A 14,313-nucleotide genomic window follows, 5' to 3' on the forward strand; every position below is an offset into this window, starting at 1 on the left:
GCAGATGCAGGGGGTTCGGAGACCAGCGAGGCTGCAGAGCAAATTCCAAAGTTCTTTCTACAAATACGTTATAGAATAATGTGTATCTCAACACCCACATCTAACACAAAAAATGCAGTTGCGCTGTCTCCCAACACTGCTTTTATACACGACTCTCTGCCTACAAGAGGCACTTTTAAAAAACAAATGACACGTTGCAATTCAGGCAAGAGCACAACTTTATTTTCACCTCTAAAAGTAAACCACAATTGACAACAACAAAGGAGACTGTGCAGTTCAACTTTTTATTTTAATAAAACCAGAATATGCACAGCACATGCAGTGCTAGCATCTAAACTAATACAATAAGCAACTACTAAAGCTACAGTGACTTGAGGGTCAATCTTTACATTCAGCAAGTTTAAACCCATTCTTAATTTTGAAACATAACTGAAAATATTGCTTGCTGATAAAACTTGCTCAAATGCTATTGCTGAATGTACAAGTCACTGAATATGCCAATACAACAAAGATAACCACATGTTTGAGGATTGCAATGTGCCAGACATTCACTGAAAAAAAAAAATACAACTAAACAAAACTCACACAACAAACATCTGAGAATCTGGACACTTTGTATCAGTGTTTTGAAGTGTTTCATTAATATCTTAAGACAAGTGTATCAAAACCTTGGCATGATTTAGTTTCAAGTCGCCAATTTTGTTTTTACTAACATCAGAAAGTTATGGCTACACTGCCAATGCCGGGTCTGCTTAATTTGACTTAAGAGTTTATTATGACTTAACATTAAAAGCTCACACTACCCCGAAATATATAATTTCACGCATACGGTGACATTCAACATTCAAGTGCCAGTGTTTTTGTACTGTCTTTTGGTCAAGTTTCTTTAAACTTTCAAAGAATCACTTTTAGGCTTACAAAAATAAATATTTGTCAAAATGTTCAATAAATATTACATAAAACTAGCAGCAAAAAGTATCTAGAAATCTGTCGTGTGCAAAGTTTTCTTCCCAACTATCATTCCCATGGTCCCAAATAAATTTTAGAATCTAGTCCCATCCCTTTCCTAGACAAGCTGCGTTCAACAATCTCCAAGAGACAAAATAAGATTGGAAGTTTAAGGACACGCACACAAGACATATATATAAAATTCTCTGAATGTGCAATAAAAGAAGTACTTTGTAAAAAGTTATGGGCAAAATGTACAAGGGCCTAAACCTAGACTAATTGAAATAGCACCATAACAAATGACCTCAATACTGTCAAGTGCACCTACTTAATAAAAGTTTTAGAACAAGGCACAATACACTTGAAAATCTATTGCACTTTAGGAAATTTTTGCCATCTTCCTATGCCACTGTAAAAAGATTGAGCGTTTTTATCACTGCATTCTGGTCACAAAATTAGCCCAGAATTCCAAGTGGCATAGGCATTTTAGTGGTGGACAATGCTCATCTTTGGCCAGATTTAGCATAAACAGACTACAAATACAATGGAAACCTATGCAACTAAAACTGACTAAACTGCACTGTAGAGCAGAATTGACACCTTGTGCAGTTATGTACATATTTCCAACCTGTGTGATCTCAGATTTCAGTTTGTTACTCTTCTGGAGCCATTTGTTTTGATTTTGTTTTTGTTTTTTTTTTACAAAGTCTATAGTAAGCCAGTTTAACATCTCAACGCAGCTTGAACATAGTAATGTGAATCGGCATTTAAAATAAAGCCTGCTGCATAATTCTTCCTGTTCATCCCCATCTTGACCAAAAAACATCAACACTAGCATGCGTTATTAGACCAAAAATCATCCAGAGCCCTAAGTGAGGGCTGGTCATTGCTGTGGTCAGCCATTCTACCATTTCAATTTCTTGTATGGCAGGCATTTAAAAAGTCTAAGTAGATGAATTCTCCTAAAAACCTATTTCAAGTTATCAGACCTTTAAACTTTCCCTGTAATAACATGCCCACATTTGGCTAGCTCATAGTTAACGATCTGCCTAAACATTGAAAGAGGAATTGCTGCATTTACTTGCATTAACTTTGAGAACAGTGCTTTGAATGTATGCATGTATTCATACATCACCTCATCATGACTGGAATGGCTTGTTTAAAGACTATTATCAGGTTCTAAATACCTATCCAGGATAGAGTGAGCAAATCAGAACTTTAACTCAATACAGTTTGCCACATTAGAAACTAATTCCATTAATATGCTTCAAGACGTTTGTTGTTTGTTTTCCCCAATCTGCAAGTATCAAAAGCCCTAAGACAGGCTACCGCTTGAGTTTTCCCTTATATTATTTATGGATGAATCGATGATTCCTGTTAAGTTGTATCACACCTGTGTGCCAAGGTTTGATTTTAGCCCAAGTTCAGTAAATTTATTTTGTCAAAAACAATTGGAATCTTGAGCATTACTGAGCCAACAGGACATCAAAATAAAAAGTTGTCTAAAGTTAAAGGCACAGTACATTAACAAACAAATGATCCTCAGTCACAAAATTATAAATGCAGTTTTGGGATAGGGGTAGGCGGGAGGGGAGTTAATCCAAACTACAGCAATGAAGTCTTCAAACCACCTTCAGAACAGGGCTGCTGATTGTTCCTTTCATCTTTACTTGTGACCTTGAGCTCCCTTAAAAAAAAAAAATTTCAGTGGAGAATCACAGCTGGTAATGTACTGCGAGTTCTTGAAGCTACACAAGGTATAGTCTGGCTAAGTTACATGTGGTTTCCATATTAGCTTGTTTGGCAGGGTGACCTACTACAAAGCAGGCTCAGTTTCCCCACCAGTCAACCCCCTGGGAGTTATAATTTCCTCCATATCCATCACTGTTGTAAAAGCCTCCGTAGCCACCTGGTGAGAGAGAAAAAAAGTAATTAAGTCATCCATTCATTGTTAGCAACAATATTTTTCTTCAAAAGTTCTGAAAAGTTACAGTGCTGAACATCCCCCAATGGTCTTATCTGTGTTTAAGGTTAACAAGGTTTAAGACAAATGAATACTAAGTACCTCCACCAAATCCTCTGCTGCTGCCATGGCCGCCCCCACCACTTCGACTGCTGCTTGCACGGCTGCTGCTGAAGCTGGAACTGCTGGCACCGCTACTTTGTCGATAGTCTCTGGCACCAAAACCGCCACTAAATCGACTGCTGCAAGGGGTGGGGAAAAGTCATGTTGGTTTACATGAAGATATTAAACGCAAGTCCCTAATAATTCATTTCTATCTTCATCATTTATACTTTTCCCAATAATTTTCAAAGGTATAAGCATTGATAGGTCAAAATTAAATCACTTTAAGCAATACTGAGAAAGTTTTCATGCCCCTATACATCATGTGTATACCTTACCTCTTAGAACGTCCACGACTGCTACCCTTGTAATGGTGTTCAAAAGCCATGTTTTCTAACCACGATGGCACTTCTTGTTTTGCTTCAACAAGAAGATCCAGTAAATCCTTAGTAATATTTGCATTCCTTTCATTGAAGAATGAGGTGGCAAGACCTAAAACAGTTCACAAAACAACCACACATAAACAAAAACAAAAACGTACTCCAGAAAATAGCTTATCATTCTTTCTTTTCTTATCAGATAATAAAAATATTACCACCAGCTATTTAACCAATAAATCCTGACTACATTGTGAAAAATAAGAATCATAATGTTTAAGATACTATAAATTGTAGGCAGGTGTGCATGGTCATGAAAACAGCTTTAATCTAGCACTCTGGAGGCAGAAATAGCTAGATTGTATTGAGGTCAAGACCATCCTGGTCTTAAAACAAAAAGCTATAAAGTTCTTTCCTGTGCCATTACAATAAAACAAAAAACCCAATCAGGATATCCGGTAACTAAACACTTACCAAGGTTCCCAACACGCCCTGTACGGCCAATGCGATGCACATATTCTTCAATATCACTAGGCAGGTCAAAATTAATAACATGCTTCACATTTGAAATATCCAGTCCTCTTGCTGCTACCTGAAATATGACTTTTGTTATAGATTGACCACTAAAAGCCAAGTATTTGGACACAATAAACTTTGAGTAAAAAAAAAAAAAAAAAAACAAAAACAAAAACAAAAAAACAACAAAAAAAAAAAAACACAGTATTATACATACTGCTGTAGCCACTAGAATTGGGCTTTTTCCTGAGCGGAACTGGTGAAGGGCCTCTTCCCTATCTCTCTGAGAACGGTCTCCATGGATACTGGTACAAGCATATCCTTCATGGTATAAGAAATCCTCCAGCGAATCTGCACCCTTTTTAGTCTCCACAAACACCAGAGTCAGGGAGTCCTTGCCTGGATTTGAAAATAAGGTTTCTCATCATTAGTAAACAATACTTTGTAAGTATGTATTATAGACAATTGGATATATGACAATATTTTGAATAAGGCAGAAAATGATGGTGATACAATCATTACATAGTCACAGAGAACTAATGAGTATTCTCATTACATAAATACTTATTACATAAACAGTCATAGAGAGCTAGTTTTACCTGTTGCATTTAGAAGGTCAAGCAGAAATGATCTTTTGTCCATCTCCTCCACCCAAACAACTTTTTGTGTGATGTTCTCTGAAGTAGACCCAACTCTTCCTACAGCCAGAAATATGTACTCATCTAAGAAATCACGGGCCAGCATCTGGAGAAAAAAAAAAGCCATTCACTCCTTTAATTTCACAGTTTTATTACTGATGTTTGTTAAGTGTGGATATCATAATACAACTTCAAGTTGATTCTCCTTTCTCATCACATGGGTTCCAGGGATTTAATTCGAGCAGCAATTTTACTCATTGGACCATTTTGCCACCACCCCCACTCCCCATTATTTCTGGTCTAGTGTGGTAGCTCATTCCTTTAAGCCTAGCAAGCAGGAGGGTCAGCCTGTTCTATATAACAAAACCCTGAAAACATCTACTGAAATAAAATCTTTAAGTAAGTGAAAATTGCCTAATAGTACCTGTATTTCCTTAGGAAAAGTAGCACTAAACATCATAGTGTGGCGGACACCTTTTGGAGGCATAGTGTCTTGTTCAACTATTCTACGGATCTGAGGTTCAAACCCCATGTCTAACATCCGGTCAGCTTCATCTAACACCAGGTATCTGTCATGAAAAAAAAAATCAGCTAAGATTTTGAGAAGAAATCAAGGCAATTTATAGTTTTATCAATGTAGTTAACACTTTTTCATAAAAGTTACATAGGAAAAAAAAAATCACAAAGTATTCTTGCTCCAAGATAAAATCATCCAAGGTCAGAGCCAACTAGCTTTTTAATGTTTCAAGTTTTGTGTGTATATACACATGTATATAGAGCATACCGAGGACAATCTGCATAAGTAAACTTCCCCACATCATGATGGTTAAAGAAAGCAATAGAATGAGTCATGCCATCAGGCTTGGCAGCAAGCACCTTACCTACTTGGCCATCTTACTGAGTGACCCCCCCTTTGTTCTTGGATCTAGCTATTATCCTGTACTAAAGTATTAGCTGACTTTTCAGCATTGATTGAAATGATCATAAATTTTTATAACCCACTTCTTTTAGTATTTACACTTAAACAAGCTAACACATACTTGCAGAAGTCTAACCCGATCTTCCCTCTCTCCATCATGTCCACTAGACGTCCAGGAGTTGCTACTAACAAGTGGCATCCACGTTCTAAGTCTCGAATCTGCTGACCAATTTCAGCACCACCATAAACCACACAAGGTCGGACTCTAGATCGGTATGAGAACTATAAAACAAAGAACCTCCATCAAATTCAATACCAAGATTGTTTACATGGCTATAAAATATATTACTAGAATCAATTGGCAAACTATGAATCACTGAAAGGCACACTTACTTTTCTGGCTTCCTCATAGATCTGCACTGCCAATTCTCTTGTTGGTGCCAGTACCAAGGAGATTGGATACTGTTTACGACGCCCATATCTCCCATTTTCCTAAGAAATAGAAATTTGTTAATTAATCTGCATGCTAAATTCTAACTTAGCTTAATGTATAAATAATTCATTTTCCTTTGCAATTTATATACTATACCATAAAATTTCAGTAAGCTAGTCTTAGCACCACTTGGAATGCTCAATAGCTTCCTACAAGCTTCACAATGATTCTGCTTTATAAAAATCACTGCAATGGGCATACAGCTCAATGACAAGAGCACTTGCTTAACATATAAAACCCTAAGCCTCATTCCAAGCACCAATGAAAATCACCTTCATGGCCCTCAGAGCCTCTCCTGGACCATCAGCATAAATCTGACTCAAGATGGGTAAGAGAAATGCTGCAGTTTTTCCAGAGCCTGTTAAGAGAAATATGTTCATCAGCAGAACACAATAAAACCCTCATTACTTCTGAATCAACACTGCTAGTTAATTAGTACTTTTATTTTAGGCCCAAACTTTGCAGAAAGTTCATATAACTAGAATACAGCCATATTTATGTTATCATCTATGGCTTCTTTGACACTATATAAACCCATAAGTATCTACTATGTGTTTCTTTACTAGAAAAGTGACATTTAACCAAATGAGCTTACCTGTTTGAGCACAAGCCATCAAGTCTCTTTTCTCTTTGATAATAGGAATAGCATGCTTCTGTACTGGAGTTGGGCGAGTATAACGAGTAAGCTCAATGTTTCCCATAATAATTTCTCCCATCTCGACATCACTGAACTGTCAAATTCAATGGCATAAGTAGAAATGTTACCTGAAGCTGTTTTATGTTAATTTGTGAATGAGAACAAAATTTTAACATATCATCACTTAGTTGGCTTTTACACTGTACCTATTTCAAAAAGCAAATTAGGTAATAATGCAACCAATGCCCCCCTTTCCACAAACTCGGTAGTTTAATCAAGCAAGTACTTACACTTTCAATGTGTGGAGGACAGTTGTTGCCTGTTGCTTCAACTGGAATGTCATCATACTTCTCGAAGTTAATCCCAGTATTGCCTCCAGAAAAGAGTTCCCTGAAATAAAGATTGTTAAGGTCACATGCAATACCAATGAGAAAAATTTTATCAAATAGCAAACTTCAAAAACTTACTGTTCCAAGCGTTCACTTGGTGGGAGTGGCTTTGACCAGTCATCTTCATCTGATTTGTCACACCAGCGACTATTTCCACCTCTTTCAAATTTGCCAAAGCCACTTCTATCTCCACGGCTACCAATGCCATCATAGTCTCCCCGTCCACGATCATCAAACCTGGGTATCACAAGTAATAGATTAAAATCTTAACCATCACTTCACTCCAGAAAAGCACCTGACAAAGAAATTGATCAACCACAAGATGTGAACAGTTTGATCCAGAATCTTATTTCTAAAGTCATAGTCCAGTCTTATAACATACATACTATCATTTAAAAAGCTTTAAAAAATGTAAATGGGCACATAGCCCATGCCTTCAATGTTTGTCAAAATATATTTAGTAATAAAGAAGAAATAGCACCCTCAAACATCAATTGTTCAGATCAAAGATTCATGTGACAACCTTTTCTTTTTAATCCTTTTTTTAAAATCCTGTTCTTAGTTTTAGGTCTGCCAAAAATCTGGACACAGCTATTAGGCATGAGATCGATTACCACATTTGTATAATTAATAGGCATTTATTGTGCCATAAGTCTACAAAGAGCTCAAGCAAATTAGGCCACTCACTATAAAATTACTTCTAAAAGAGATAATATTAAAACCTGAGAAACAGAAAAACTGACTTCATATTTGTACTTTTTCTTGTTTTTTAAAACAGGATTTCTGGGTTGGTGGTCCTAGAACTCAGATCCACCTGCCTGACTCCCAAGTGCTGGGATTAAAGTGTACCAACACTGTCCTTTCATCTGATTTCTGTGTAATAGATTCAAGCTTACAGCTAAGAAAATGTAGTGAGTTAAGTAGATATAATGCCTGACATCCACTTTATTCTGATAGAAATGTTTAGAGCAATATTGTATATATGTAAAATGGCTTCATTTACCTTCCCCTTGATCCACTTCCACGATCACCAAAGAAGCTAGACTTCCCTCTTGAATCACCGCGGGATCCAAAACTGCTGTATGCATCCTTATCTTTACTGGAACTCCACCCCGAACTGTCTTTGTCATAGAACCCTAGAAATAAAAAAACAAATGACCACAAACTGTAAAGAATCCTATTGACACATGGTCTTAATCTTTCTGAATTTTAAGCCTACTGAGCTCTTTTTATCTCTCTGGCCATTAAATGCCAATGTATTCTAAAGGTGGCACCAAAAGATTACTAAGACATAACTAAAGTCTCCAGTTCTCTTTACTAGAGAACTGTATAGCAGTTCATATAATCTGACAGGCTAAGAATATTGTTAATGAACATCTGAGGTCAACAACTTTGCCTTTAGCAAGATGACTGTGGTACTGTCTTCTATCACATAACTATGTTCCACCATTCACTTTATAGATGTGAATGAATTTACAAGGAAAGTCAATTAACATCGCCCTTATTATTTGGTTTACTATTTTTCAGTTCCAATAGCAAGACAATGACTTGTACATGTGAATCATAGTCCAAATGGTATAATTTTAGTGGTTTGTTTGCAAGCTTAACAGTATCTAAAATATTAAAAAAATAAACTCTCCCCTATATGCTCCCAATACAAAGTCAAATATAAATATTTAATTAACTAAGTAGGGCTGACCAATGACAGTTACATTTAAGACAAGTAAGGTTGAAGTAGCTTCAAAGGCATCTTATTAGTCAGAGACATTTACAAGCTACTTTCTTTACCCAGCCATGTGTTTTCCCTAGCAATCCAGAACTTAATTGCTTTTCCAGATTTTTCTTCTAGTAGTAAAATTTAAGATTCCTCCTCTTCTAATTTCTTTTGGCAAACCTGTTTTATTCCACTTCACTAGAATGTATGTGACTGAGTTTATCTTGTGCTAAGTCCATCTTCTGCTCATATGTTAAGACAAAAACAACCTATGTTCGTATAGTTTGTACTACACACCACAGCACTATTTTCTCAAATTAAAAACAGCAAGATGTAATTAAGAGACTAGTAAGTCATACAAAACCAAGACACCAAAGGCCAACTTTCCATGGTGTGACATTAGGTAAGGTTTTCCAAGTTACTCCAGTACTTTAAATCAATCATGGGAGAAATGTATAGGCTTCCCAAGCTGCCTTTCCTTCCCTAGGTTGACAAATTTCTAAATGAATCAAGAATTAGATTTACCAAACTAGTAGGAAGGACTCACCTTTAGTAGCTTCTCTGTTCCTTAAATGAGGAGGGATATAGCGCCCTTCTAAAAGAACACAAAATTAATAATAATAAAAAGAAAAATGCCAAATACCTTCACAGTAAAATTCCTAAAATACCTTCATCAAAATTCCTATTAACTTAACAACCTTAAGGTTGGTGATCTAAAGCTAGGCATTATGCCTGTAATTCTAAAGGCCAGCCCAGTAGTAGTTAGGTTGGGTGTGGCGGTGGGTGTGGTGATACTTGCCTTTAGTCCCAGCAAAGGCAGGTGAATCTAAGTGTGAGGCTAGCTTTGTCAGCCAGTTAACTGGCCACTACTAGTTATTTATCCCAATTCTCTTTGCACTTCTGAATTAAATATTTAAAAAATGTTAGGATGGGTTAAAAAGATTCTCAGATTGGCAAAAACCATGAAATTTAAACAAAGTACCAAGGTAAACTGGTGGCTTTGGTTTCAAATGTCCAAAATAAACATTGATTATTGGGTGGGAATAAACATACACATAAGTATCAAAGACCACCCCGTACGCATGTATACAATGTCCTGAACCAACTAATATTCTTTTTTTAGCAGCAATAGAGATGGAACAAGGGCTTTGCATGTGCTATTCAAGGACTTGTTCACCAACCTATATGCCTAGCACTTCTAAATTCTGTGTTCATTAAATTACTGACACTCAAATATTAAGATATCTAGCTCTGATATTCAGTATATCCACAAAATGTTTTACTTACTGCTCGCTGTACTTCCTCCAGTCTGATTATCTGAAGAGTTCAGGTCTAGGCCAGCAAACTAGAAGGAAATCAGATTGTTTAGCCTCGATGTTGAATGAAATGAAAATACTCCCGTTTCCTGGTCCCAAACTGAAATAGCTGCCTCTCAGAGCCCACACGGCTATTGATAAAATCTAGAATGTGGTCAGGAATGCACTAGAGTCCTAAGTAATGCCACTGTAAGAACCACAGAAAGCAAGTCACAAAATCAGAAACTGGATCCGAATTCAATTGTTCAAAAAAAATTTTCCTGTAAACATTTTCCATAGTAAACCTCCCTATTTGAGAAACTAAAACTTAGTTATGTTGAATGTCAGAATTTCAGCCAGGCATCGTGGTATTAATCTCAGTGTCCAAGTGGCTAAAACAGCTCTAGAGCACCTACTTAACACCTCCACTTCCAGATCCACCGCTCACTTCTGGTCTCCAAAGACATGGTACAACACACATGTACAAGCAGACACATTAAACAAAAACTTTTTTTAAAGTTTGAGGTCAGGGCAGCCAAACAAAATTGTTTAAAAACATTAACTACGTGCTCAAGAGCTTAGTTCTGTTGGTAGAGTGCTACCTAGTACCGTATAAAGTGTGAAGATTCATGTCTGTAATCCCAGTATTGCAGAAGTGGAGGTAGGTAGATCAGGAGTTCAAAGATATTCTTAGCAATATACGTAGCCTGGGCTAAGTCAGACCCTGTCTAAAAACAAAAGCCACATACGTTAGATGAGTGCAGGATTCATTCTAACCAATTGTTAAGATTTTTTCTTTATACTTTATATAAACTTTATACTTGGTATTATTTTTTTTTCTAAGAAGAACTCAGGCTTCCACTTTTGGTCTTTCTTTTTTTGAGTTTCATATGATCTGTGAGTTGTTTCTTGGGTATTCAGAGCTTTCTGGGGCTAGACTTGGTATTATTTTAAACCTAAAAAGTATAAAGAGAAACTTTGAAACTATTGTTTAGTTCCTTGATTTTCAAATACAGCATAAATATATTAAATTGGAATACACTCACCACTTAGCGCTACGGAATAAACTGAAGTAATTCCTGTTCTCCCATTTAACTGTAAATTCACAGAACCAGTCACGAGTATCAAGTCTACCCTACCCATCTCCTTAGATGGATAACGAGATTCTATAAAAATGCCACACGATGTCTTCATTCTTTAAGTTCTTACAATTTTATGTATGTGTACTGGTGGTGGTGGTGGTTCTCACTTTGTACCCTTGGCTAGCCTCGAACTCACGCTGATCAAATTCAGGTCATCCCGCTGGGCGGCAGTTGCATTTACTGAGAGCCCTACTGTCGATATAACTAACCTATTTAGGAGTATAAAGCGCAAATGAAAAGGGGACCCCTCTAAACAAAAGAAAAACCAGCAAAGATGGAATCGTTATATTTTAAGGAAAGGTTACTCTATAAATCTCCGATTAAAGTTCCACAATCCTGGCTAGCTACAAGTATCCCTGCGGCCCATGAAAACAGAAAGCAGATGTAACCTCTTTGCCATTAGCAACAATGTTGCCATGTTTTGACACAGTAGCGGCCATTTAAAGCCGCAATTGTTACAATCTGAATTTTGGGTTTTTAAATGACTCTTTAAAATGTGCTCTGGTAGTTTGCCTGCACTAGTGTCTGTGTGAGGGTGTCGGGTCCACTAGAGTTAGAGCAGGCGTGAGCTGCCACGTGGTTGCTTGGAATTGAACCCAGCTCTTAACCGATGAGCGGTCTCTCTAGCCTGCCGAGTTTTGGTTTTGATTTTTTATTATTTGCCAACATTAATCTAAGAAGCAACAAAGTTGACAAATGTTTTGTTGGTACTCATTTCAAACTTAAACCACTCCGAATTCCTAAGGTTTCGGAGTTGAATCCATTACCAATCTACGAAAGGTTCTTGAAAATATTTTCAATATAGTTCAACAATATTGTATCATTTAGTATAAATATGTAACATTTAAATGGAAAATGTAACAGTGTCCTTTTTAAGTTACAATGTATCACAACATGGAAGTTACTGTATAGCAGGTCATACATAGGCCGGGAGGCCAGGCAGAAAGGCAACCGATCCTCTTCTCAGCCTCTAAACGTAGAAATGGAATCTCGATTAAGGAATCAAAAAAAGGCCTGATCAATCTCCCAATTTTACTTCAATGGCAGCAACAAGTTATCTGTTGCCATAGTCTGGGCATTTTGCCTCTCTAGCACGAACCCAGGGTGGACCGATCCCAGGGTGTACGTCACTTGCAAGGCCCGTGTTCCTCCCCTGCGCCCAGGTAAAGGGCGGGGTGCGGGGCTGGGGACCGCGGGACTGTTTCCTGAAGCCTAAGGCTGAGCAAGGGCCGCGCTGGGTGGCTCGCGTCACCGCCAAGCCCGGCGCAAGTGCGCACGCAGCGGCCCCGGTCTCCCTCCCCCTCCTCCCCCCGCCCAATCCGCCCTGAAATTTCTGCGTCACAAAACTTTCCACTCGGGAACCGCGTCCTCCCCTGCCGCGACACGACCGGACCCGCGGTGCCGAAGAAACCCGGCTGGCTCGCATACGAGCCCCTCTGGCGGGCGGGCCCCGGGGGAGGATGGGGGTGGGGGGCGACCGCGCGGCACCGCCAGACTGCGCCACACAAAGGAGGCCGCCGCCATTAGCCCGCGCTGAGGCCAGCACCCCCTCCCGCGGCGCCCCCTCCCACATTCCAGCGCGGCGCGGCCACTCTGCTAGCCCGCGCGCCGCCGCCGCTTCCCCGGATTTAAAAACCACAGCCACTGGAGCCATGGAGGCCCAAACCGTCCACCCCGGGCCGCGCGCCGCCACGCGGGGCAATCTAATCCACCCCCCCACCACACACACACACACACACACACACACACACACACACACACACACACACACACACACTCACACTGCTGGTCACTAATCAACTAGGGTGCGCGCGTGCGCCCGAATGCGCGCGCCCCCTCCCCCTCTGCTCGCCTGCGCACAGACACAAAAGCCGCCATTGTGCTCGGGCCAGGGACAATACCGCGAACCGAGCCGAGCTGCAAGAACTACCGGCTCTAGCACTCCCCGCCAGCATCCAGTTCCTCTACAGCCCCCTAGATCCTGGCACCCGCCGGCCCGAGCCATCCGGGGAAACGGGAAGGCAAAAGCAGAACTTAAAAGAGCTGCGCCACAAGGCAGGTTAGGTCAGGGGAGAGATTGATGCAGCGACCACTGCAGCTCACCTGCTGGTCCAGCCCGAGCGCATTTTCCACTGCCACATGACTCATCCCTGAAGAGTACCGAAAAGTCGGAGTCTTCCGCTGCTGAGCAAGTGCTGGCTATACCGCAAAGGCCCTCTCACGGGAGAACTGCGGCTTTGAAGCGCACCGCGCGGCCACCGATCTTATATACCAACTCGGAGGACTGCTACGTCAGCACGTAAGACGTGTGCCCTCCTCTCCCAGGCGGCCGGCCACTGCCGTTAGGATTTCTGCCTGCTTACGGCGCGTTGCTCGTCCTAGTCCCGTGAGATTTCCTAACCAGTCTAGTTACCCGCATCCTTGTCCGCACATAGAGAACCCTGCGTTATATGTGGTCCTGCTTCTCTTGTTTTGCTTTCCCCTGTTCTCCGCCAGTCCCCTAATCTTAATGTTTTCTCGAGATCTCGCGAGAAACCATTTCCGTCTGTCCTCTAGCAATAGGGCCCTAAGATTTATACTAGCTTTACTTGCTGCCGCTTCCCCTGTGCGCCCAGTTTTCCTCTTTCTACCTAGCACTCTTCCTTTCCTCTCATTCCCCGAGCGTGGAGGTGATGTACTTGGCTTTGTCTGGCCTAATGAGACCTAGCTTTCCGTGGAGGACAGCGGGATCACGTGACCGTGGGTGTCCAGCAAGGTGGCCATTTTGTGAAGAAGGGGAACTTGCTTGTCTAGTGCTGGGAATGGGAGGGAGGGACGAGAAAACGGGGGGCGGGGGAGCGGGGAGGAGAAAGGGGGAAGGGAGCTAGACAGGGGAAGGAGAACGGTGAAAGGCTGGATGATAGCCTAAGTCCAGCTGAGCAGGGACTGTAGGGGATGTGCGTTTCGCTGGAGGCTTCAGATCGCCGTTGCGGCACGACACCCCCACACCCCCTCTAAGAAGGAACAATAAAACTATCTCACGCGAATCTAGAGCCGGCAATCTAAGACCCTCCCGGAACTCTGGGCCTCCGCTGGTGTGTGTGTGTCATTGCAGGCCCCTGTGTCCTTCCGCGTGGCCTTTCTGGCACCAGGCCGGTGGCTGCTTGCACTACAAGGGACCCCGAATGTTTCTAGCAACTC

The 14,313-nt window shown here is 40.5% G+C and overlaps 1 protein-coding gene across 2 annotated transcripts; it reads right to left on the reverse strand.

The window, feature by feature from the left end:
• Positions 1 to 200: 200 nt before the first annotated feature.
• On the reverse strand, positions 201 to 13,368 carry DDX3X (DEAD-box helicase 3 X-linked). 2 transcript variants are annotated; one of them, XM_080911047.1, is made up of 17 exons: positions 13,237 to 13,368; positions 9,984 to 10,041; positions 9,244 to 9,288; positions 7,986 to 8,118; positions 7,061 to 7,219; positions 6,884 to 6,983; positions 6,552 to 6,687; positions 6,229 to 6,314; positions 5,857 to 5,955; positions 5,585 to 5,745; positions 4,969 to 5,113; positions 4,506 to 4,650; positions 4,124 to 4,305; positions 3,865 to 3,982; positions 3,352 to 3,505; positions 3,014 to 3,153; positions 201 to 2,857 (listed from the first exon to the last, which is right to left on the reverse strand). In XM_080911047.1, the coding sequence occupies exons 1-17, from the start codon at positions 13,279 to 13,281 to the stop codon at positions 2,778 to 2,780; spliced, it is 1,986 nt and encodes a 661-aa protein (XP_080767173.1). In that variant the 5' UTR covers positions 13,282 to 13,368; the 3' UTR covers positions 201 to 2,777. The 2 variants fall into 2 exon arrangements, with proteins under 2 accessions (XP_080767173.1, XP_080767174.1); XM_080911048.1 differs by having other exon boundaries at positions 9,244 to 9,291.
• Positions 13,369 to 14,313: the final 945 nt, after the last annotated feature.

Source organism: Micromys minutus, assembly GCF_963924665.1.
Source record: "Micromys minutus genome assembly, chromosome: X".
In the NCBI taxonomy this organism is placed as follows: Eukaryota; Metazoa; Chordata; class Mammalia; order Rodentia; family Muridae; genus Micromys; species Micromys minutus.

Coding starts and splice junctions, on each gene's coding strand:
- DDX3X (XM_080911048.1), bottom strand. CDS start 13,281: ATGAGTCATGTGGCAGTGGAAAATGCGCTCGGGCTGGACCAGCAG. Junction 8,119..9,243: donor GAACAGAGAAGCTACTAAAG/GTGAGTCCTTCC, acceptor TTTTATTTCTAG/GGTTCTATGACAAAGACAGT. Junction 6,984..7,060: donor CCAAGTGAACGCTTGGAACA/GTAAGTTTTTGA, acceptor TCTTTATTTCAG/GGAACTCTTTTCTGGAGGCA.